This window comes from Mesocricetus auratus, unplaced genomic scaffold (genome assembly GCF_017639785.1).
Source record: "Mesocricetus auratus isolate SY011 unplaced genomic scaffold, BCM_Maur_2.0 Super-Scaffold_100062, whole genome shotgun sequence".
NCBI classification, from domain to species: domain Eukaryota; kingdom Metazoa; phylum Chordata; class Mammalia; order Rodentia; family Cricetidae; genus Mesocricetus; species Mesocricetus auratus.
In genome coordinates this window covers 662081-686072 of record NW_024429234.1, presented here as the reverse complement: position 1 = coordinate 686072, position 23992 = coordinate 662081, and the positions used below count along the sequence as shown (strand labels likewise).

At 41.5% G+C, this 23992-nt stretch overlaps 1 protein-coding gene across 2 annotated transcripts in view; it reads left to right on the top strand.

Annotated features, from left to right (window-relative positions):
* The window catches only part of Tango6 (transport and golgi organization 6 homolog), a 158177-nt gene that overhangs the window by 26851 nt on the left and 107334 nt on the right, over nt 1-23992 (top strand). For both annotated transcript variants that reach the window (XM_040736604.1, XM_040736606.1), the window contains exons 8-11: nt 6287-6399; nt 8396-8572; nt 11551-11680; nt 15620-15811. In XM_040736604.1, coding sequence (XP_040592538.1) covers nt 6287-6399; nt 8396-8572; nt 11551-11680; nt 15620-15811 — 612 coding nt within the window. The remainder of the gene's footprint in view (nt 1-6286; nt 6400-8395; nt 8573-11550; nt 11681-15619; nt 15812-23992) is intronic.

The window sequence follows — 23992 nt, the reverse complement described above, 5'->3', positions numbered from 1 at the left end:
GCCTGGTGAAATAAGGTAACTTTTGGTAGGTTCATAGCGTACTGTAGCACATAAGTGATCAAGAAACTGTCAGTTCCTTTTTGACTCAAAGAAACTCTGTTTTAAAAAAAGACTGTTTTAGGCAATATGTTCTGAAAGCTTGCACAGTGCAAAGTACTTGCTATATTAGGTAACAGCCTTGTTCTTTTTCTTCTCACATGTCTTAATTAAACTCAGCAAGTGCATTAGAAGTTCTGGAATGCCACTATCAAAAGGGACCCTGTGCTGCAGTTCAGTACAGCATTTGACTAGCTTAGACTTTAACAGGTAAAATCAAGGTTCAGCCTGTGCTAAATTTCAATGTTTTATTCAGTCATCTGAATTCCATCTGATTCTGAGTAGCCCCATCATGATTACACTAAAATGAAGCTATACGTTAAGACAGTAAGTAGTTTCATTTATTACAGAATCAAAAATAATTTTAAAAGCATAAAATTAAACTTACATTTGTATGTAGCTATACATTTTACTTAAAACATGAACTATCGTAATTGACCCTTATGCCAAAAACTTTATATATATATATATATATACATACATACATACATATATATATATATATATGTGTGTGTGTGTGTGTGTGTGTAAAAGCTGAAACAGAGGGCCTGGAGAGATTGCTCAGCAGTTAAGAGCACTGTCTGCTCCTGGAGAGGACCTGTGCTCAATTCCTAGCACCCACATCATGACTCACAACAGCTTGTAATCTAGTCTCAGGGATCAAAGACCCTCTTCTGACTTCCTTAGGCACTAGCATATGTGTGGTGCACAGGCAAATGTGCATTCAAGAAAACACTCCTACACCTAAAGTGAGAAAAAAAAATCTGGAAGATTTAAATGTCTTTGGAGCTGGGAGTGTAGTTTAATGGTAGATAATTTATCTTGCTTGCAAGAAACCGTGTGTTGATTTCCAGCATCACATCAAAACAAACAGCATTTTCATGGTGGTGTGGAGTTGTAATCCAAGCACTTAGGAAGCAGAGGCAGGAGGATTACTTTGAATTCAGGGCCACCTTGGGCTACCCAGTCAGTGACTGTTGGCCCAGCAGGGGTTACATGACAAGATCTTGTCTCAAAAATACTAAAAACAAGTTTGAGGCTAGCCTGGTGTACCAAGCAAGTTCCAGGACAGGCTCCAAAAACAATACAGAGAAACCCTATCTTGAAAAACCAAAAAAAAAAAAATAAATAAAACAAAACTAAACTAAAAACATGTGGCTAGAGAGATGGCTCAGTGGTTAAGAGTACATACTGCTCTTCCAAAGGATTGGAGTTTGGTTCCCAGCACCCACATCCCATGACTTAGAACTGCCTGGAATTCCAGCTGCAGGGGATCTCATCCTCCTTTCTAGCTTCCATGGGCACTAGTACCTACTGAATGTGCACCAGTGCCTACTGAATGCATCAGCGCCTACTGAATGTGCATTAGCGCCTACTGAATGTGCTCAGCGCCTACTGAATGTGCATCAGCGCCTACTGAATGTGTACCAGTGCCTATTGAATGTGCCCCAGTGCCTACTGAATGTGCACCAGTGCCTACTGAATGTGCCCCAGTGCCTACTGAATGCAGATGCTTTGCAAGGTTGGTACAGGAATAACTGAGGGCCTGCCTCTGCCCTCAAGGACCTCCCAGTCAAGCAGAGAGCGACAGTATTGTTCAGTGTATACATACTGAAGAATGTCCAGAAATACGGACCTATCCTTTGTACAGCAGTTCTCTTGATCTAGATAAAGCATGAAGGACTAGAGAACTTAACACAGATACCTGAGATGCAGTCAGAGAAATGTGAAAGTCTCCTGAAAGGGACCAGAAATTCCAGACTGTCATCAGGGTCATCTGTACAACTTTATATCCTCAGTCTAATCTACTTTGACCTGTTATGGCTTCCGTAGTCCATGCTGGCCTCTGAGTTTATCCTTCAACTCTTCTGACTCAAAATCATAGCACTCTTCCACTCCCCTTAGAAAGTATTTCCTGAAGCAGAGTTGAAAATCCACCCTCAGTACCTGTCTCTCCCTTTTCTGCTTCAGCTTTACATCCCTTAGCATTTTATTTGTGATCATTACGTCTATAAATTTTATGAGTAACTAGGGTTTTATCTTTTGCACCAGGACAGATAGAACAGAAAACAAATTTATTATACCCTGGTCAAAAATTTTAGATGTTTCAATAAATATTTGAAACAGTAAAATATAAAATAGGTGCATAAAATTGAGAGAATATGAGCTGGGCCCTTAAAATTTTTTTAATTTGTTTTTTATGTGTATGTGTGTTTTGCCTATGTGTAGGTATGTGAACTTGATGCCTGTGAAGGTCAGAAGAGGTCTTTAGATCCCAGGAACTGGAGTTTCAGATAGTTGTGAATCACTGTGTGGGTACTAGGAATTTAGCCCTGGTCCTCTGCAAGAGCAACGAGTATTCCTAACTGCTGAACCAGCTCTCCAACCCTGACTGAGCTGGGTTTTTTTTTTTTTTTTTTTTTTTGGTTTTTACGAGACAGGGTTTCTCTGTATTGTTTTGGAGGCTGTCGGTCCAGCCCGGCCTCGAACTCACAGAGATCCTCCTGCCTCTGCCTCCCGAGTGCTGGGATTAAAGGCGTGTGCCACCACCACCCGGCAAGCTGGGTCATTTTAATATGTACTGTTGGGGCCAGCAAGATGGCTATTGAGTAAAGGCACTTGCTTTCCACTATATCTGATGACCTGAGTTCAATTCCCAAAGCTAATATAGTAGAAGGAGAGAACTGATTCCTGCAAATAATAATCTGATTTCTACATATATGCTGCATGCATGCATGTGCGTACGCACATACATAATACATGTGCACACACATGATTGTGCACATGTACACATGAACATAGTAAATAAAATTTAGTTAAAATTAAACAGTATTATTTGAGATAGAGTTTCTCTTTGTAGCCCTGGCTGTCCTGGAACTTGCCCTGTAAACCAGGATGGCCTTGAACTCAGAGATCCATCTGCATTTGCCAAGTGCTGGGATTAATGGGTAATATTGCTTGCCTTAAAGCTACAACATCCAATCTAGTCATTAGATTACAGCACACTAACACACTTTTTACAGAGCACAAAGGAAGTTGGATTTTGTTTTTCTATTTTGAGACAGAGCCTCTCTTTGTAGTCCTGTATTTCTCTATGTAAACCAGGTTGGCCTTGAATTTTATATGGATCCTCCTGACTCTGCCTCCTGAGTGCTGGGATCAAAGGTGTGCACCAACATGCCTGGCTTTTGATTACTGTCTTGGAAAGATAGAAGCTTTTCCATCAAAGAAGCTTGACAGATGTAGATTTGGGCTCAGTTCATGAAAGAATACTATGGATGTTGGAAAAGAGGCGAGAGCCATGTACATGCCAAGCAGATGCATTGAATTCTTTGAAATATCATTTATCAAGTTGAGCCAAAACAGACATTGCCTCGAAGTCTTTCTACTTTGAAAAATATTTCTATATGTATGTTCTTACTTTTCACTGTAGCCCTTCCCTTTACTTAGTGGTTGTTTTTTGTTTACTTCATGGGAACATAAACTTCTTCAAAGCCTGCTTTGTTTATCCTGTATTCATAGTACCTCAAGCTTGCCTAGCACTTAACTGGCACATAGTAGATATTTGCGGAGCCTTTGTATAAAATTAAATAATATATCTCTATAAATAGCTGTACAGATTATTCTAAATAGAAAATCATTGATTTTTTATTGGAAAATACAGAAAAGTTTTAGAGTTTTAGGATCAGCAAAAATATATGCCTGTGAGAAATTTGCTTGATTGAGGCCACATTAATGGTGTGGCTGAGTCCAGGGTGTAACTCAGGGGGGAGGGTCTGCTTAGCATGCTTGAGGCTCTGGGTTCAATCTCCTGCACTGAGAAAATAAAATAAAATAAAATTTGAAGTGTGTTGGCCTTATCAAGCCATCAAAAGCTGCTGGTGTGGAAGGATGACTCCCCAGCACTCAACTCTGAGAACACAGACTCCAGAGCCAGACAATAGGCCCTTAGGTTATCTGGGAGATCTCTTATTTTACCTCCTGTAGTTGGTGATGCTGTAATTAGGCCTCATATTACCTCTGAACACAGCCCTACAAGGCCCTTCATTTGCAGCTTATGGAAATTAGATCATGTACAGGAAGTAGGCTCTCTAGTTATCAGGTTCCCCAGAGGAGTCAGGAGGCATGAGGAGTGTGGAAAGTTAGAATTCATTTAAAGGGACAGGGCTTTCTGGAAAAACAGCTTTTACCAGTCTACACGAGGCCCTCTACAAGCTTTCATCTCTTAGAAATAGCATTGACTTGTACCCCAGTACTCTTTTCAAGTTTCTCTGTTCTTTCTTTTTTTTTTTTTTTCTTTTTGGTTTTTCGAGACAGGGTTTCTCTATATTGTTTTGGAGGCTGTCTTGGAACTCACTCTGTAGACCAGACTGGCCTCAAACTCACGGAGATCCACTTGCCTCTGCCTCTGCCTCCCGAGTGTTGGTGTGCCACCAACGCCTGGCCTCTGTTCCTTCAATAAAGCTGCTAAAACTAACAGGGAGAGTTTATGCATACATATACATTGTGTGTGTGTGACAAATGTGTGCATCCCCCATGTGATGTGTAGCCCTGACTGGCCTGGAATTTATACATATACAAGGCTGGGCTTGAATTTGTGTGAGGCCATCCTCCCATCTCTGTCTCCTAAGTACTAGGGTTACAGGCATTTGCCACTGTGTCCAGCTTCAGATTGTTAATTTTTATAATACTAAAGTGATTATTACATTTACTTTTTGTGTGTTGTATGTGTACATGCTCTATGAGTATATATGTACATGTCTGTGCATGCACACGAAGAGGCTGGTGATCAGCGTTGTCTGTCTTCCAGAAAGATAGGGTCTTTCACTAAGCTGGGGCTCCTGGAGTTGAGTAGACTCGATGGTCAGTGAGTCCTGGGGATACGCCTGTCTCTGCTTCCTAGCATTAGGGTTACAGGCACCATGTGGCTATGCCCAGCTTTTTATTTGGGTGCTGGGCATCAAATTCAGGTGCTCGTGTACTCACAGCAAGTGCTTTACTGAGTCATCTCTCCAACACCAACTCACTGTTTCTCCCTTAAAGATGAGTGCTATTATAGCCCAGGTTAACCTGGAACTTTCTGTCTAGACCAGACTAGCCTAAAACTTTCAGTGATCTTCCTGATTTTGCCTCAGTGGTTCTGGGATTATAGACCTTAGTCATAATGCCTTTTTAATTTTTTTTGTTTTTTGTTTTTTTTGAAACAGGGTTTCTTTGTGTAGCCTTGGTTGTCCTAGAACTAACTCTGGTCAGGATTACCTTGAACTCACAGAGATCCACCTGCCACTGCCTCCGGAGTGCTAGGAGTAAAGGCATGTGCCTCTACTGCTCTGCCCAAGATAGGGTTTCTTACTATAGCCCTAGCTGGCTTTAAACTCAGCAATCCTCTTGCCTTGGTCTCCTGAATGCTGGGGTTTGGGGGTGTGAGCTACCATGAGCTTTTGAACATGTCTTGACTTGACTTGGACATAATAGAACAGCATATAGCATCATAGTTTGAAAGTGATGAACCACAGCTGTTTAGTTTCTAATCTAGGTTTGTTCATTTAGTTTTAGTTTTTGTTTTTCAAGACAGGATTTCTCTGTGTAGCTTTGGAGCCTATCCTGGCACTCGCTCTGCATATCAGGCTGACCTCGATCTCACAGAGATCTGCCTGCCTCTGCCTCCTGAGTGCTAGGATTAAAGGTGTATACCACCACCGCTCGGCCTAATCTAGGTTTTAGTTTAATTCCCTTTTCTTTCAGCTCTGAGGACTTAGTCTAGTACAGGTCCCACCACTGAACTCAAGGCCTTGTCCTTAGACTGGTTTTTAGTTTTCCTATTTGATAATAGTTAACTGTTAATCAGCCTTCAGCAGTAGGACAGTTACTGTACAGATCACAGTAGACACATCAGGAGGCTCAGAAGCAGCCAGCAGCTAGGAAGGAAAGGGGTCTGAAAATGAGTGAATCCCCTCCCTGGCATTGGGCTGTCTTTCAGTCTGTGAGTGAGAGAAAGTGCTGGAACTCAGCTTTCACTGCTTTCAGCCAATGTGGTTCCATTGCCAGGGTCAGCACAGCTCTGGACTAGAACTATGTACCTTAAAAGAAAGTGTGTGTAAGATAAACTCCAGGTTCTGTGGAAGCTTGGGGTTGAGCTCTCGTTGCTCTGGCCTGGTCGTGGTATGTCTCATCGTGTCCTTGTCCTTAGGTGTATGTGGTGGCAAATGATCCTCTCCCAGTGTTCCTGGACGCCCTGCTTCCACTCCTCGGGGTGCTCTTTTCTCTTTACTGTTTTACCAAGCAGAGTGTGTCTCACATAAGGTAAGCAAATAGAATTTACTTGCGTATAATTAGAATCCCACTGGTTTGTAAACAGTGAAGCTAAATTAAGGTACTGACTACTTTCTTTCAAAGACAGGAATATGTTTGGGGAGTCTTTCATTCACTTTTCACAGATAATAACAAGGATTTTTTTTTTCGAGACAGGGTTTCTCTGTATTGTTTTGGAGGCTGTCCTGGAACTAACTCGCTCTGTAGACCAGGCTGGCCTCAAACTCACAGAGATCCACCTGCCTCTACCTCCCGAGTGCTGGGATTAAAGGTGTACGCCACCAACGCCCGGCAAGAACAAGGATTTTGCATGTTGAGGGAAACTGGGTGTAGTTTTGGGGGTAATTTTCTGTAGCCAGTCCTGTACAACAGAACTAGAAGGTGTTTCCATGGATAAACATGCCATTGTTTGATCGCTAAGAAATGCTGCATTTTACTGTCTCTGGGAAGGAGAAAACAGGTGATGGATCATAACATCCTGCTGGAGTGTTGGAGAACAGGTTTGAAAGTCTGAATGTTAATGTAATATATCATAGCTTAGCCTGGTTTGGCATTAATGATTAAGAGTGTTCATTACAAAAGCAAGGGGCTTCTCAGCCATCCAGAAAACATTTTCCTGTGTTACTTTAAAACTGATTCATTTAGAGGCTGGAGAGATGGGTCAGTGGTTTAGAGCCATGGCTGCTCTTCCAGAGGACCCTGCTTTGATTTCCAGCACCTACATGGTAACTAACAACTGTAACTCCAGTCCCGGGGATCTAATGTTGTCTTTTGGCCTCTGTTAAGCACTGCATGTACAGTGCACAGATATACATGCAAGTAAAACATTCATACACATAATATTAAATAAACAAATTAATTTTTTAAAAGATTGATTTTGTATTACCCATTTTCAGTTATTTGTGGCATTTCTTCCACATGGTAAGAGTTTGTGGTTGGGGCTGGAGAGATGGCTCAGAGGTTAAGAGCACTGACTGCTCTTCCAAAGGTCCTGAGTTCAATTCCCAGCAACCACATGGTGGCTCACAACCATCTATAATGAGATCTTGTGCCCTCTTCTGGCCTGCAGACATACATGCAGGCAGAATACTGCATGTATAATAAATAAATAAGTCTTTAAAAAAAAGAGTTTGTGGTTACTTCTTTCTGAAGTCTATAGAATTTTGATTTGGAGGAGGCTAAGGATGTAGCTCAGTGGTAGAGCACATGCCTGGTATGCATGAGAACCTTGGATTTGAGCCTTAGCACTACAGAGGAAAAAGAAAAAGCAGACAAAACCTTGAGTGTGTTCTGATACACAACAGTATCACATCTTCACTGAAGTACTACTGTTGTGAAGACAGAGTGTGCACTGGAGTCCCTAGCACAGTCCCTGGCAAATAGTAAGCTCAATAACTTATAGCAATCATTAGCATGGTTGCTAATGGTGAAGAAAGATACTCAGCCATGTGATTGTGATTAAAGGCATGTGTAATAATGTCCAGCCTAAAAATAAAAACCTTAAAAAGACCCTCTAGCACTGTTCTGTCCTCATAAAAGACTGACAAGGAGAGTGCATGTATCAATTCCAGCCTCTTCTAGTGAGAGGGCGCTGATGAAAGAATCATCAGTCTTTTGTTATTTTTTGGTCACCAGCTGTTGATACCCTGGGAATAGTTGTTTTTTTTTTTTTTTTTTCCTCATTGCAGGTTCTCATTCACAGTGTCTGAGCACAGGTAGAGCACACTTGAAATAAGGAAAAAAAAAATCACATGGTACGCGTGGCGACCAGAGCTGCTTGTAGAGCCAAGGGCTAGCTGTCCCCGGGTGACTTCCAGGGCATTTGCACTCTGAAGTGAAGGATGCATGCTTCCTTCTGTGTGCCAGCAGTCAGTGCTGGAGCAGCATTTGGGAACCCTGACAGTTTTGCTTTCTTTTTCCGAATAGCTTGTTAGCTGTGTGGAGTAAGATGACAGGCTCGTTCATTCATAACTGCTTTTTCTGCCAGGTCACTTTGCCAAGAGATCTTGTTATGGATTCTGGTGAAGCTGGAAAGGAAGAAAGCAATTGCCAGCCTGAAAGGATTTTCGGGGTTGGACAAAGCTGTGCCCTCCCTCCATCCTCAGTGTCAGTTTAGAGCTGCCATGCATGGTGGCATTGTGATTACCATCAAAGAGACCCCTAGGTGAGTTCACCTACCTTCTGCTGTCAGGCCTGATAGAATTTTATATATTGCATTGTTCTGTGAGTCAACCGCTAAGGGGCGCTGATGGAAAGGAAACCAGAAACAGACAACCAAGCTGCTTGCTATTTATAATCTTTAAAAAAACCAGAGCCTTAAATGATCCTCCGGGTGTTATTCCAAGATGCCAGCTAATAGTAGGTGCGGTTTACTGGAGCCTCACAGCTCCACTTCAAGGCAAGCCCAGTTACTGCTCAGTATTTGCCGGTGAATCAGAACAAAGGGCAGCACATGTTCACCTTAACACCAGAGCAATCTAGTTTTGTTTCTGACTCAAAGGCAGTGTGGCTTTGTATGCCCTTTGTGGTCTTCTTTTTATTAAAAAATTATGTATATATTTTTTATATGTATGGTGTTTTGTCTGCATGTGTGTCTATACATCACACGTGTGCCTGGTACAGCAGAGAGGGTCCAGTCCCTTGGAACTGGAATTACAGATGGTTATGAGCCACCGTGTGTATGTTGGGAATCAAACCCAGGACCTCTGGAAGAGCTCTTAACTGCTGAGCCATCTCTCTTGCCCCCTCCCCAGCCTTATTCTTAAGGGAAATTGTCTGATCACTACTTTTGATAATTTTGCAATGAGGTTTGTTTCTCATAAGGATGGATTAGAAAGTACTTATTAGGCTGGGCATACACCTTTAATTCTAGCACTCTGGAGGCAGAGTCAGGCGTATCTCTGAGTTCTATGACAGCCTGGTCTACAGAGCTAGTTCCAGGACAGCCAGGACTATACACAGAAACTTTGCCTGGAAAAACAAAAACAAACAAACAAAACCAACCAACCAAAAAGTACTTGATATATATTAGTAAAGTGAATAGTTTATTTCTCCAACATCTCACAAGTATTTTGTTTTTGTGACGCTGGAAATTGGCATACATACTGGGCAACTGAGCTGTGCTCCCAGTCCTGCAAGTCTGTATTTTATATTGTATTCTAATTTCTGATGATCTGTGGAGGATGCTGTTTTCTCAGCCTAAGCTTCTATTGGCTGTAGACATGTACATGTCACTGGCCAGCAGCTCCCTTCTGGTCACATCCAAGGTGTTGCTGTTTGTGGAAGTGCTTAAATTTAACTTTATATTCATTATTAACTTGGTGAAAATGTAAAACACACTGAATATGATAAACGAGGAAAGTGGAAAAAAATATTAAAGTAGAATGATCAGAACAGATGGAAGCTTCCTGAGAATTGTTGAATATAGCAGATCTATTAGCTGAACCCATTGAGGATAAGAGTTTAAGAGTGTTTGACGTGCTTGTGCACGTGTGTATGAAAACCCTCAGTTGTCATTGAAGCTATTACTTTACTTCCTGGTGAGAATATAGTTAGTAACCAGTGATTAAATGAATTTCCCTCTACTCCTTAAAATCTGGGTGTCTACTCTGGTTAGGGATACAGCCCTTTTGGCATTATAACACACACACACACACACACACACACACACACACACACACACAGAGTTTTCAATTATTTGGAAACTCTGATTGTTTTTAGTATCTATGGGTTCTATTTTTTTAAAACCCAGGTGTTCATGTAACTGTGTGTGTGTGTGTGTGTGTGTGTGTGTGTGTGTGTGTGTTGTCCTTTGCTCTAAAGGCCTTGCTAGTTCCCCAAGGGCAGGGAAGGCAGCTTGATTTGTTTTACCACTTTCCTTTCAATCTGCCATTAACCCAACAGAAGCTTCCAGTAAAAAGTTGTTTTAAAGAAATTTTAAGCCAGGCATGGTGATATATGCCTTTAATCCCAGCATCTGGGAGGCAGAGGCAGGCAGATCTCTGTGAGTGTGAGGCCAGTCTGATCTATAGAGTGAGTTCCATACCTGTGCTACATAATGAGACCCTGTCTCAAAATAAACAGACAAAAACAAAAAATCCAAGTTTATATGAGCCAGATTTTTTACTTGGTTTGTTTGTTTGTTTGATTGATTTTGATACGGGGTTTCTCTGTGTAATAGTCCTGACCGTTCTGGAACTCGCTTTGTAGAACAGGCTGACCTCAAACTCACAGAGAGCCACCTGCCTCTGCCTCCTGAGTGCTGGGATCAAAGTATGCATTGGATCAAAACTAATGCTGGGTTTATACTTTTTGTTGTTGCTGTTTATTCACTTCTCGCAGCTTAGACTAGTCTAGAACTTACTTTGTAGTCCAGGCTGGCCTCAAACTTAAAACAATCACCCTGCATCAAGTGTTGTGAATATGGGCTGGAGAAATGGCTCATTGGTTAAGAACACTGGTGACTCTTCCAGAGGACCCAGGTTCAATTCCCAGCACCCACAAGGCAGCTCACAACTGTCTGTAATTTCAATTCCAGGTGACCCAACACCCATGGCAAAACATTAATAATTTACATTAAAAAAAGTGTTGTGGTTATAGAGTTGAGCCACCACACCCAGCATCAATGATCGTCTTTTTTTAATTTTAACACACCAGAAATTTTTTGTGTTTTAATTTTTCAATGGTTATCCTGAAAGCCACTTCCTTCAGGAATCATTTCTGCTTTGAGAAAGAAATGATCATACAGGGTATAGTACTTAGCTTCTAGTAATAAACATGCATTCTTTAGCATGGAGATGTAGGAAAATATTTTCAAGGTCATCTAAGGACGATGTACATGGAGATAGTGTTACTTTAGAAGGTTATTATTTGGTTTCAGGCTTCTGAGATGGCACAGGACGTAAGAGTGCTTGTGCTCAGGCCTGAACCCAAGTTGATTCCTGGATCCCACAAGGTGTCAGGAAAGAAGTGATTCCTGAGAATTGTCCTCTGACTTCCACACGCAGCTTTATGCCGATGCACATGTGCCTCTGTAGTCACACACAAAATAAATTGGACTTTTTAACAAAGAAAACCATGGAGGTTTCAAGAGAAAATGCTGTTTGCTGACACTGACATGAACACTCTTACCCTGTGTTGCAGTGATGATGAAGATGAAGCCCTGTACCAGAAGGTGTCTTCGGAGCAGAGCCAGATGGAACATCTTGGGGACTTGCTGTCCCACTGCCAGCAGTGTGGTTTGGCAGGAGACTTCTTCATCGTTTGTCTGAAGGTAGGAGCTCACATCACATCTCTTCATTCTGGGGCAGCTCCAGGAGAGTCTTTGACTTTTTAAGGCAGTCATAATTTTAAGTCCTAAAATTTAGCTTCCAGTTTAGGGCAAATGAACAGAAGACAAAGAACAATTCAGTTCCTGATAGCTTTGGAGCGGTCAAGAGAGGGACGCATCAGTGGAACCGATGTGCTCTGATTCCTTTGCTGGGTAATTTGCATTGAAACATTAGACATGAACAAAGCAGCCTTGTTGATCCATGAAAGAGTTAATCTTGGCTCCGTGTTGACAGTAAGAACTCTTTTGAAGTTAATAGCAGGTTTTACAGCCCCAGAGTATAATCCCTTATCCTTTCTGACTGTTGTGCTGTCAGGTATTTGGAAAGGGGACTTAGCGGTCTGCCTCCCTCATTTCATTCTGTAGCCACTTGAAACCTTTTCCGGTTTCTTGCTGAGTGCCCGTTGTTGTGTTTCCTTTGTCCCTAATCTCTAGAAGTAACTTGTACGCCATAACGCTAACTCTGTCTGATGTCTGTGGGAGACCACTTTCTCAAGTCTGTCCTAAGTGCTATGGAGTTTAGTGTTGGGTGGTGGCTGGGAATGTGAAGCTGAATTTTCTAGAACCTGGAATAGGGATGTTTCTTTTTTATGCTTTCTCATCTCCATCTTAGCCACACACTCTGATATTCTAAGAAAATGTACTCTTGTCTATATGCTTTGTTTTCAGCTGTTTTTTGGTTAAGAGCACTGGCTTCTCTTCTAGAGGACCTGGGTTCAGTTCCCAGTACCCACATGGTGGCTTACAACCTTCTTGAATCCAATGCCTCTTCTGACCTCTATGGGCTCCAGACATATACATACTTGCAGGCAAAACATTCGTACATAAAATAAAAATAATTGAATCTTTTTTATTTATTTATTTTTATTTTAGTTTTTTTGAGACAGGGTTTCTCTGTGTAGCTTTGGACCCTATCCTGGAACTCGCTCTGTAGACCACACTGGTCTCAAACTCACAGAGATCCACCTGTTTCTGCCTCCCGAGCACTGGGATTAAAGGCATGTGCCACCAACACCTGGTTTGAATCTTTTTTTTTCTAATGGTTCAAACCAGACAGATGTGGTGGTACACTTCTGTAATAGCAGTACTCTGGAAGCAGAGACAGGAGGAGGACTTTGAATTTCAGGCCAGCACAGGTTACATAGTGAGAATGTTTCCAAAAACAAAAAAAAATGTTATCACCACTACCAAATCAAAGGGCTTTATTGTAAACCCCAGTTTGTTTGTTTTTTTGTTTGTTTGTCTTTTGAAGGGTCTCATGTAGACCAGGTTGGCCGCAAACTATCTAGTCAATGATGGTCTTGAACTTCTGATCTTCTGCCTCTACTTCCTGGGTGCTCAGATTACAGGCATGTGTGATACAGTTCTAGGAATGGAACCTAGGGATTTGTGTATGCTAGGTAAGTTCTCTGTCAGCTAAACTATATCTAGCCAACATAAGCCGGGTCATAAGGTCATAAGTGAAGGTGGGGGGGGCCCTGTCACAAAACATTAGTCAACACTAAAAGGTTCTGACCACAAAATAACCAAAACTTAATTCAAAATCAGGTGGGGAATGAGCTCAGGACATTTCTGACAGTTCCTGCACCACACAGTGTCACTAAGGCCTTGGTTCTGAGCATATGCCCTTTGCACAGCGCAGGCCGTCATGCACTCAGTGCCCATAAACAAAGCCTGAGACAGCTCCACTTAGATTTGAGGTCATTGTTGTATGTTATCAACTACAGCGCATTCTGCTTTTATGGAAACAATGGTTTAACTGTGAAAACCAAAGACTTAATATTTTCCAACCATCATTCTTCAGCAGGTAAATATTAAATTATTATGCCCTTTAATTTTATTGTGTTAGAATTTTTGGTTTTAGAAATTATCAGTTGAAAGCCGGGCGTTGGTGGCGCACGCCTTTAATCCCAGCACTCGGGAGGCAGAGGCAGGCGGATCTCTGTGAGTTCGAGACCAGCCTGGACTACCAAGCGAGTTCCAGGACAGCCTCCAAAGCCACCTGTCTCGAAAAACCAAAAAAAAAAAAAAAAAAAATTTATCAGTTGAAAAATTATGGTGTTTTGGTGGCACATGCTTTTAATCCCAGCACTGGGGAGGCAGAGACAGGCGGATCTCTGTGAGTTCAAGGCCAGCCTGGCCTACAGAGCGAGTTCCAGGACGGCCTCCAAAGCCACAGAGAAACTCTGTCTCAAAAAACCAAAAAAAAAGAAAAAAAGTCAAAAATTGTTGGTTGAAGGGCTGGAGAGAGGCCCAGAGTGTAGAGTGCTTGCTCTACTCCAGAGGACTTGAGTTTGGTTCTCAGCACCCACATCAGGCAGCTCCAGATGCTCGAGTGCCGTAGGCCCTAACACTACCTTGGGTATCTGCACTCACATGAACCGACCAACACACAGAAACATACACAGTAAATTTTAATTACTGAAATTTATCTGTCATAAAAAATAATCATTAAATGAATGATTAGGTCAGATTTTGAACAAGTTCTGAAATGGCCTTCAAGCGATTTCTCCAATTTTGTATTATGTATTTAAGCAAACTTGAGTACTTCTCATTGATGTCTATAAAATCAAAATGTCGATCTACTCTAAGAAGCATTGAAGATGTTGTGTATCCTGCAGTATCAAATATTCAAAATCAAATTATTAATGTAAATTAATCAAGCAAGTCCATCTCATTATTATGCAAATTAGTTCATCTTTAATAAATGGTAAAAACATATGTATGGCAAAGAATTGTTTTAAAGTAAATTTCTTTATAATTTATTACCACTATATGCTTGACTAGTATACCTATTTTATATATAACCATACATGGAATTGTATTAAAATTTCTCAGGGAAAAGAGATTGTGAGTAGAAATGTTTAGGAAGCCCTTGCTTGAAACCAGGGAAATTTCACCTTGGCAAAATTGACATTTGATCTAGATAAGTGTGTTCTTCGGTGTGGTTCTTTGTAGAATTTTTAGCAGCATCTATGACCTCTACCCACCAAATGCCTGTGTTAACCCCCAATTATGACAACTAAAAATGTCCTGCAGACATTTCAGAATGCCCCTCAGGGAGGAAAATTCCCCAGGTGCAGTTGAACACCATTATTCTCAGCTGTCAGCTACTTGCAAAGCACTAATGGTTAGGGAACTTGAGGTTTCCTTGTCTATGGAAATTCAGAATGGAGAAGGGCAGCTGAAAGCTCACCAAACCTACAATAATGAATTCTCCATGAATAGAGGTTTATTTGTAACTTAAAGAAAACCATCTAATGGCCTCAGACTTTGCTAAATTCGATCATCTGAGGACTCAGTTCAAGGTAAGGCTAGTGATAGGAATTATGAAAATACTATATAAAGTTTGTCAAACAAGTTCTTTTTTGTATACTTATTTATGTATGGTTTTGTATGTGTGTGCATGTGTATGTATGTGGGCATGTGTATGCCACTGTGCATGTGTGGATGTCAGAGAACACCTTTCATGAGTTGGTTTTTTCCCCTCAAACCAGTGCTCTGTATGTGTGTGCAAGTCCACATACATGGTATCACAACATGCATATTACTCTACAGTTTATGTTTTTTTCCTTTCTTTTCTTTTCTCTCAGTACCTGGAATTGAACCCAGGGCTTATCTATACTAGACAAGAACTCTATCATGAAGTTATACTCCTAGCTCTTTTTACTTTTAATTTTGAGGCACATTTCACTGAGTTGTTAGGGTGGTCTTGGACTCAATCCTATAATCCTTTTCCCTCAGCCTCCCAAGTAGCTGAGATTACAGGAGTATGTAGCAAATACAGATTACTTCCTTGGATGTGAATTTCCTACATATGTTTGCCAAGTCCTTAGTGCTGCTGGCTTTTTCTTCACTCTATCTTTCATCCTCTGCTTCCAGGAATTGTCTCATCTGGTAGTGGAAAATGAAGCAGAGTTCAAACCCATGCCCTCCTGTTATACAAGCCTGCTGGAATTAGAGCAATACCAGGCTCTACTTATAGAAGACCAAGAACGGAAGCTGCTGGTCCTGCAGTTGCTGGCTGTTCTGTGTGAGAGAATGTCTGAGCAAATATTTACACACATCACTCAGGTTAGTAGCTGTCACATTCTGGATTCAGTCTGTTCTTATTTTGGTTTTTTCAAAACATAAATGCTGCTTAGCCAGGCGTGTTGGTATACAACCTTAATCCCAGCACTCAGAGGCAGAGGTAGGCAAATCTCTGTGAGCTCTAGACCAGCCTGGTCTACAGAGTGATTCCAGGTAACAGCTGTTTAGAGTGCAATTTGGTGGCACCCTTTCCATGTTTCTTGAAATTGAAGGCTATTAAGCTCACACCAGGCCAGCTGACTCTGACTTTCATACTTCTCCATGTGCTTGACAAGTTCCTGATGTGAGCCTCACATACATTAAACTTCTAGAACTGCTTTACATATTTGTTATACTACAGTGATATTCAGCTTTGAGTGCAAATAAAATCATCTGGCCTTTAAAAAATTTATTGCTACCTGTCTCCCTTTTAGAGGTTTTGTTTAATATGCTCAAATGAGAGCCTGAAAGTCTTTATTTTTTTGAGATTCCACATGGGCCAAAGGTTATAAATGAAGGGCTGGAGTGATGGCTCAGAGCAGTGGTTCTCAACCTTCCTAATGCTGCAACCTTTTAATATTGTGTTGACCCCAACCAAAAAATTATATTTATTGCTACTTCATAACTCTAGTTTTAATCATAATGTAAACATCTGTGTTTTCTGATGATCTTAGGCAACCTCTGTAAAAAGCTCAATTGACCCTGCCCCAAAGGGGTTGAGAACCACAAGTTTAGAGGGTGTGTTTGGATACCCAATACCCATATAAAAAGCTTGGTGTGGTCACACATGTGCCTGTAAACCAGCTCTGTACAAGGAGGAGATAGGATTGCTGGAACTTGTGACCACCAGTATAGGTTCAGGCTCAGTGAGAGTCTTTATATCAAATGAATAGATAGAAAGGGATAGAGCAAGACATCTGACATCCTCCTCTGGCCCCCTCAAACATATAGACACATGTACTGAAACACATGTGCATATGCCGTACACACACACAAAGTTGAGAATGATTAGAATTTGGAAAAAAAGTGTTAGTCCTGATATGTTGGCACACACCTTTAACCCGGCACTTGGGAGGTAGAGGCAGGTGGGTCTCTGAGTTTGAGGCCAGCCTGGTCTAAGAGTGAGTTCCAGGATAGCCAGGGCAACACAGAGAAACCCTGTCTCGAAAAAAACCAGCCAATCAACCAACTAAACAAAAAAAAACCACGTTAATAAGATCACTTAAAATTTTATATATCCTCAGATTCAGTTTATCTTAACATCCTGTGCAATTATAAGATTCTAAAAACAATGGTTTCAGGGTAGTATTCCTGGCTGGGTCAGTCCCTGAATCTTATTGACTGAGACATTATTTTTACTTCCCTTTTTTTTTTAAAGTAGGAGATAAAATTAATAACACAGGCAATGCAGGGACCATATTTTACCACTTAAGCAGAATTAGCTGTGCCTGGCTGGTGCAGAGTCATTTGTAAGATTTGATTGTCACTCTTAAATCTGATCCTCCAGCTCTTTGTATAGTTGTCATTGTCATCTGCCATCCGTGTTGCTAAGCAGCATTTCACTGGCTCTCCTGCTGAGAACGTTAGCTGCTGCCTGTCAGCTCTGACTCAGCTTGCCTGTTTAATGGGAATTGTGTTCCTGATTTCTGTCCAAGCCCCTCACTCCTCCAGTTCACTGACCCCATGTTACTCAGCAGGGTGATTTGTTTCTCTTGTGTTTATATGGTTCCTGAAGTCTTCCTCATCCAGGCCCGTTTCTGTCTTGGGGTGCTGGGTGGAAGCGGGAGTGGTCTAAAAGCTGATTAAACTTGAGCTTCTGCACTTACCTCCATCTCCTACAAAAGATGAGGTGGCCCATTAACTCACCCTTCTCACAGGTTAATTAAAATGTGCCAGAACAAAAGAACCGTCAGGAAATACTGAACTGTGCTTTGTGATTTCACTGCAAGTGATGATATGGGGATATTATTTTGAAGCGCCCACACTGACAGGGGTTCACACACAAAGAAAATAAGCTATAGATTGTTTTGTTGATATTATTAGGAATGAAGATTTTTTTGGCATAAGAAAAACATATAAAAATCAAAGAACTAGTATAAAAGCCCTTTACTCTTGAATTACAATTGGAAATATTAATATGAGTGCGATTGATATTTTTCTTTTAAAAAATGGGTATTTCCTAGTGTGGTCCACTGTCAGTATCAGAACAGTGGCAGTCAGCTGCAGTAAGAGCCCTAGATCCAGAGTGGAGTCTATAAATACTGTTTTCTACTCAAAGCGCTCCGAGCTCTCTGGGATAAAGGTTGATTTGAGGTCTAGGGCGAAGATTGTACAGTATAAGCTTCGAGGCATCTTTGTGTGCCAGGCACAGGAAGCTGTCTGAATTTAATGGGGTCGTGGCCGTAGCAGTCAGGAGCCACCTTGAAGGGACTCTTGCTGCAACACACAGCACAACTACAGCATTCAGAGGAACAGTGGCTACAGTAGACTCATCAAAGACAGAAAATGATTTTTAAAACCTCACAGGATTCTTTAGAGATTGTTGGGGCATTTGGTCTGTGTTTTGTAAATTGGTAATCAAAGAGAATGGAGAAAACATTTGTCTTGCCGTTCCTGCAGTAATTAGATCCCAGCTCAATCAGATAAGCAGTGAAGGGACATGTTTTTCCATAGGAGAATCACAGGGCAGGCAACATGGATTAGTTACTGGTAGACTGCTTGCCCTATTGGATGGTCACAGTCAAAACCATAAAACAAACAAACAAACAAAAAACCCTAGAAAGTTACATTTTGTAAACTTTTATGAAATCATAGATTTAAGTGATGATTAACATTGGTCGTGGATGAAAAACTTTATGTGTTAGGCCCAAAATACCCAGTGAAACTGAGTGCCTCCCCCATATTATAAAATTTTCCAAGTTTGAAATAATTTTTACTAATTCTGTTTATTTTTGGTTTTAAAAATAATTTATTTTTTATTTTTAAGTGTTTGTGTGTATGTGCTCGTGCACACGTTGTGCACATATGTACCTGAGCACAGATACCTTCAGAAGACAGAGGAGTTAGGTGTCAGTCAACTGACTTGGATGCTGGAAACCGAATTTGGGTCCTCCGGAAGATCAACAGATGTTCTTCACCACTGAGCCATCTCTCCAGCCCCTTGGTGGTTTTTGTTTGTTTGTTGTTTCATTTTTCAAGACAGTGTTTCTCTGCCATGGCTGCCTTGGAACTCACTGTAGACTAGGCTAGCTTCTAACTCTCTAGAGATATTCCTGTCTCTGCCTTTCAAGTGCTGGGATTAAAGGTGTGTGCCGCCACCACTTGGTTTTGGTTTCTTTTTTTTTTTTTTTTTTTTTTTTTTGATTTTTCGAGACAGGGTTTCTCTGTGGCATTGGAGGCTGGTCTCGAACTCACAGAGATCCGCCCGCCTCTGCCTCCCGAGTGCTGGGATTAAAGGCGTGCGCCACCAACGCCCGGCTGGTTTTGGTTTCTGAGACAGTGTCTCACTATGTAGTCCTGGCTGACCTGGAACTTGCTGTGTAGATCAGGCTGGCCTAGAACCCACAGAAATTCTCCTGCCTGTGCCTCCCCATTGCTGGGATTACATTTGTGTACTGCCACACCTGGCTTGTGTGTGTGTGTGTGTGTGTGTGTGTGTAAAACACATATTAATTGTACATATTAATAGGAAATATTTACTTATTGAAAGACTTTTGTAGTGAATACCTTGTACCCACTTCCTACATAGATATTGTCATTAGAATTTTATTCTATTTCATTGCATTTTTATTCATGATTTCATTCCTCTGCATTTTATTTTTCATGTACATTTCAGGGTTAATGCTGGCACACTCTAGGTAGGTAGAGGTAGGCAGATTTCTGTGTTTTCAAGGCCTACTTGGTTCCAGGACAGTGAGAGCTACATAGTGAGACTCTGACTCAAAAAACCAAAATAAATAAATAAACAAATAAGGGAACCAGTATTGGGTGTAGATAAATAACTGGGGAGTGGAGAGATGGCCCAGTCAGTGAAGTACTTACCATGCAAGCATGAGGTTTGAGTTTGGATCCCCAACTCCCATGTAAGAAGCTGGGCTTGGAAGAGAACATCTTGTAACCCCAACACTTGTGGGGTTGGGGAAGGGTTGTGGAGACAAGCAGATCTCTGGCTCTTACTAGCCAGCCAGTCTGTCAACTGAGATGTCCTGTTTCATCAAGTCAAAAACAATAGAGGAAAATACCTACAGTCCTTCTCTGCCATTAGCCTGTGTGCAGACAAGCATATACATACATACATACATACATACATACATACACAATTTTAAAAAATTATTGCCAAATTATAACTAGATATGATGGAATACACCTTTATTGCTAATACTCAGGAGGAAGGGACAGGTATATCTCCGAGTTTGAGGCCATCCTGGTATATATTAGAATTTAGAGAGTTGCAGGCCAGCCAGGGCTATACAGTGAGACCCTCTCCTAAAATGAAAGGAATTATATGAGATATTTTATAACAGTTGTAGACCAGGCATTAGGAGATAGTAAAGAATTGGGTATAATAATAGCATGGTAGTAATGTCAAAACTAAATCTCCTTACCTATTATAAATGCATCTTGTAGTACTTATAAATAAAACATAAATAAAAATAAAATTTTAGTAGAGTGTATTGGAATGGCATATTATCTGTGTTATAAAGAAACAAGGCATGCAATGGGTCTGTCTACTAATGTGGCCCTCCACCAACTCTTAAGTTCTTTTCTGTGATTATGTATTGAGCTGTGTGCCATCTACTCTTGTAGGTACTAAGGACACAATGCTAAACAAAACAGACTTGTATCTGCATTCATGGAGCTGACATTCACATATGGGGAAATAATAAATAAGAAAGCAGAGTGTGGAGCTGGAGAGATGGCTTAGTGGTTGAGAGCAATGACTGCTTTTCCAGAGGACCTAGGTTCAATTCCCAGCAACCACATGGCAGCTCACAGCTTTGTGTAACTCCAGTTACAGGGGATCTGACATCCTTATATAAACGTACATGCAGGGAATACACCAATAAAAGTAAATAAATCATTACTTAAAAAATAAAGCAAAGAATGTCGTGGTGATAATTTCATTATGAAATGTGTCAGATGGTGATCATTTCTGGAGAAAGAAGAACAAGGAAAAGGCCTGGCAAGTGGGTGGCCATGGAGACCCACAGTGAGGAGATGACTTCTGAGTAAAGACCTGTAGCCAGGAGTTGGGGGCTATTGAGATGTCAGATAGAGGGAATATGCCCAAGTGTAACAGGACCAGCAAGGAGCCCAGTGCCAGTGCAGGAGAGTGAGCAAGGTTCCTGATCTGCCGTAACTTTTGCACACTACTGAGCTGAATCACTATAATCAGCAGAGTAGAAATGATTCTTCATTGTGTTTTTCTTTTTTAGATGTTATTTTTGTATGTGTGACATAAGTAACTCAGATTCATTCTAAAACAGAACACAGAAGTGCCTAATGTAAAGACAAGGTATTGATTGACCTGGAAACTGTAGACAGGCATCAGCAATTCAGGAGCTACAAAAACATAGGTCATTAGCAACCAGAGAAACCCTGAGAATACTGAGAATATCTATATGGAGAGAAATTAAGAAGCACATATTGAACCTTAGACCAGCTTTTGAGACTTTTTTTTTTTTTTTTTTTTTTTTGGTTTTTCGAGACAGGGTTTCTCTGTGGCTTTGGAGGTTGTCCTGGAACTCGCTTGGTAGTCCAGGCTGGTCTCGAACTCACAAAGATCCACCTGCCTCTGCCTCCCGAGTGCTGGGATTAAAGGCGTGCGCCACCAACGCCCGGCTTTTGAGACATTTTTAAGGAGAAAAAAAAAAAAAGCTTGGAATGGTGGGGTGTTCCCATAATCCTAGCACAGAGGCCAAGGCAGGAGGATTGCCACAAGTTCTAGGCCAGCCTGGAGTACATAGTGACATTGGAGAGAGAGGGAGGAAGGGAGGGAGAAAGGAAGGAAGGCAGGAAGATAGGGAGGGGAGGGAGGGAGGGAGAGAGGGAGAAAGGAAGGAGAAAGGAAGGAAGGTGAATAGGTAAGTCTCTCCCCAAAGTAATCAGGTCACCAAACAGGAGCAAAGAAAAGGGGGAAACCGCAGGCTGCCTCTGCAGAAGCCTGAGAATAACAGAAGCCCCAGCTAAACTATGAAGATGGGACTGAATGCAGAGCACAATGCAGTGTTAGGGCTGGCCGAGATTTAGGGGGAACTCTGATTCTTCTCCACAACTTCATATGTCCCCCAGTGAAAGAATAGAGGCTCTTTTTGTTTGTTTGTTTTTGTTTTTTCGGGGCAGCCCTGGTTGGAATAGAGGCTTTTTTATTAAAATTTTTTATTTAATATGTGGTATACATGTGTATAAGGTAGGAGGCATCATGTGGAGGCCAGAACATAATTTTGTGGAGTTGATTCTCCCTTTTCATCTTTTTTTGTTTTTGATTTTCCAGAAAGAGTTTCTCTCTGTAGTCTTGGCTGTCCTGGCACTCACTCTGTAGACCAGGCTGGCCTCAGACTCAGAGATCCTCCTGCTTCTGCCTCCTGAGTGCTGGGATTAAAGGTGTGCACCACCACTGCCTAGCTCTCCTTTCCTCTTTACTTAGGTGACTAGCTTGTATGGCAAGTACTTCTCTATCTGCTAAACAGTCTTGCCAGCCTACAGGTTTATTCTTACTAAGTGTTGAACTCAGGGGACTTGGACTGTGGGTGGGAGTAGCACACTGAGAAGCAGGAGACTTATTCTCATGCATGTGTCCTATCTCATCTCTCCCCACCTGATTGTGGTTCTACTGACTCAACTGCTTATAATTACTCTTTAATAATAACATTAGGTATTTGCTGTTTACCAGGCTCCATTCTGAACACATGACAGGTATTAACTCATTTAATCCTCTTAAAGATCCTATGGAGATGTGTAACTTGCTGACAAAGTGCTGACGAAGTGGAAGGGGTTGGAGGCTGACTGTTGAGTTCGTGCATTTTGGCAGCCTGCTGAGAGGTAGATGCTGAACTCAGGGACTCTAACTTGGGTGGTAGTAAATTACAAATTCCCCTGAGTTCTAATAGGCTTCAGTCACTACAGACCTCTTCTTGGGTTGGCTGCCCCATCGTAACCACAGCAGAGTATGCTGCTATCAAAGTGGGCTACAGAAGGCAGTCAGTCTGGTTGGACATTGAAGTAATCCTAGCACTTGGGAGGAGGACCAGAAGTTCAAGCTCATCCTTGGTTACATAGTGAGTGGGAATCCAGCCTAGGCTACATCAGACCCTATCTCAGTGTCCTCCCCACAAACAAGAAGGAAATTTAAGAGAAAGGGTATCTTGTTGATGGTATACATTAATACCTGGCCATTACTTCATAATTAACAGTTCCCATGTTCTTTAATAAATTTTTAATTTATTTTATGTATATGAGTGCTCTATCTGCATGTACAACTTTTATGCCTGAAGAGGGCATCAGATCCCACTATAGATGGTTGTGAGCCACCCTGTGGTTACTGGGGATTGAATTTAGGACCTCTGGAAGAACAGCCAGTGCTCTTAACCACTGAGCCATCTCTCCAGCCCCAGTAATTTTTTAGAAAGTCTTTGAAATTATCACACATTTTTGCAATGTATTTTGATCATAGCCATCCACTACTCCCTCCCAATAGCTCTCCCTGCCCCCCCACCTTGTGTCGCTCTCAGTTTCATGTTCTCCATCATTTGTTTTGGTTTTTTAATGTATACAAACAGAAAGCTTCTTCCCTAAGAATAGGATCATATTATTTATTTTCCAGCCTTTTTATTTTATTTTATTTTTTTAAGATAAGGTTTCCCAGCCGGGCAGTGGTGGTGCACACCTTTAATCCCAGCACTCGGGAGGCAGAGGCAGGTGGATCTCTGTGAGTTCGAGGCCGGGCTGGACCAACAGCCTCCAAAACAATACAGAGAAACCCTGTCTCGTAAAACCAAAAAAAAAAAAAAAAAAAAAAAAAAAGATAAGGTTTCCCTGTGTACCTCTGGCTGCCTTGCAACTTGCTCTGTAGACCAGGTTAGTCTTGAACTCAGAGATCCTCCTGCCCCTGCCTCCCAAATGCTGGGATTAAAGACAATCACCACCATTTCTGACTTCAAGCCTTTTAAAAACTGTATATATTGT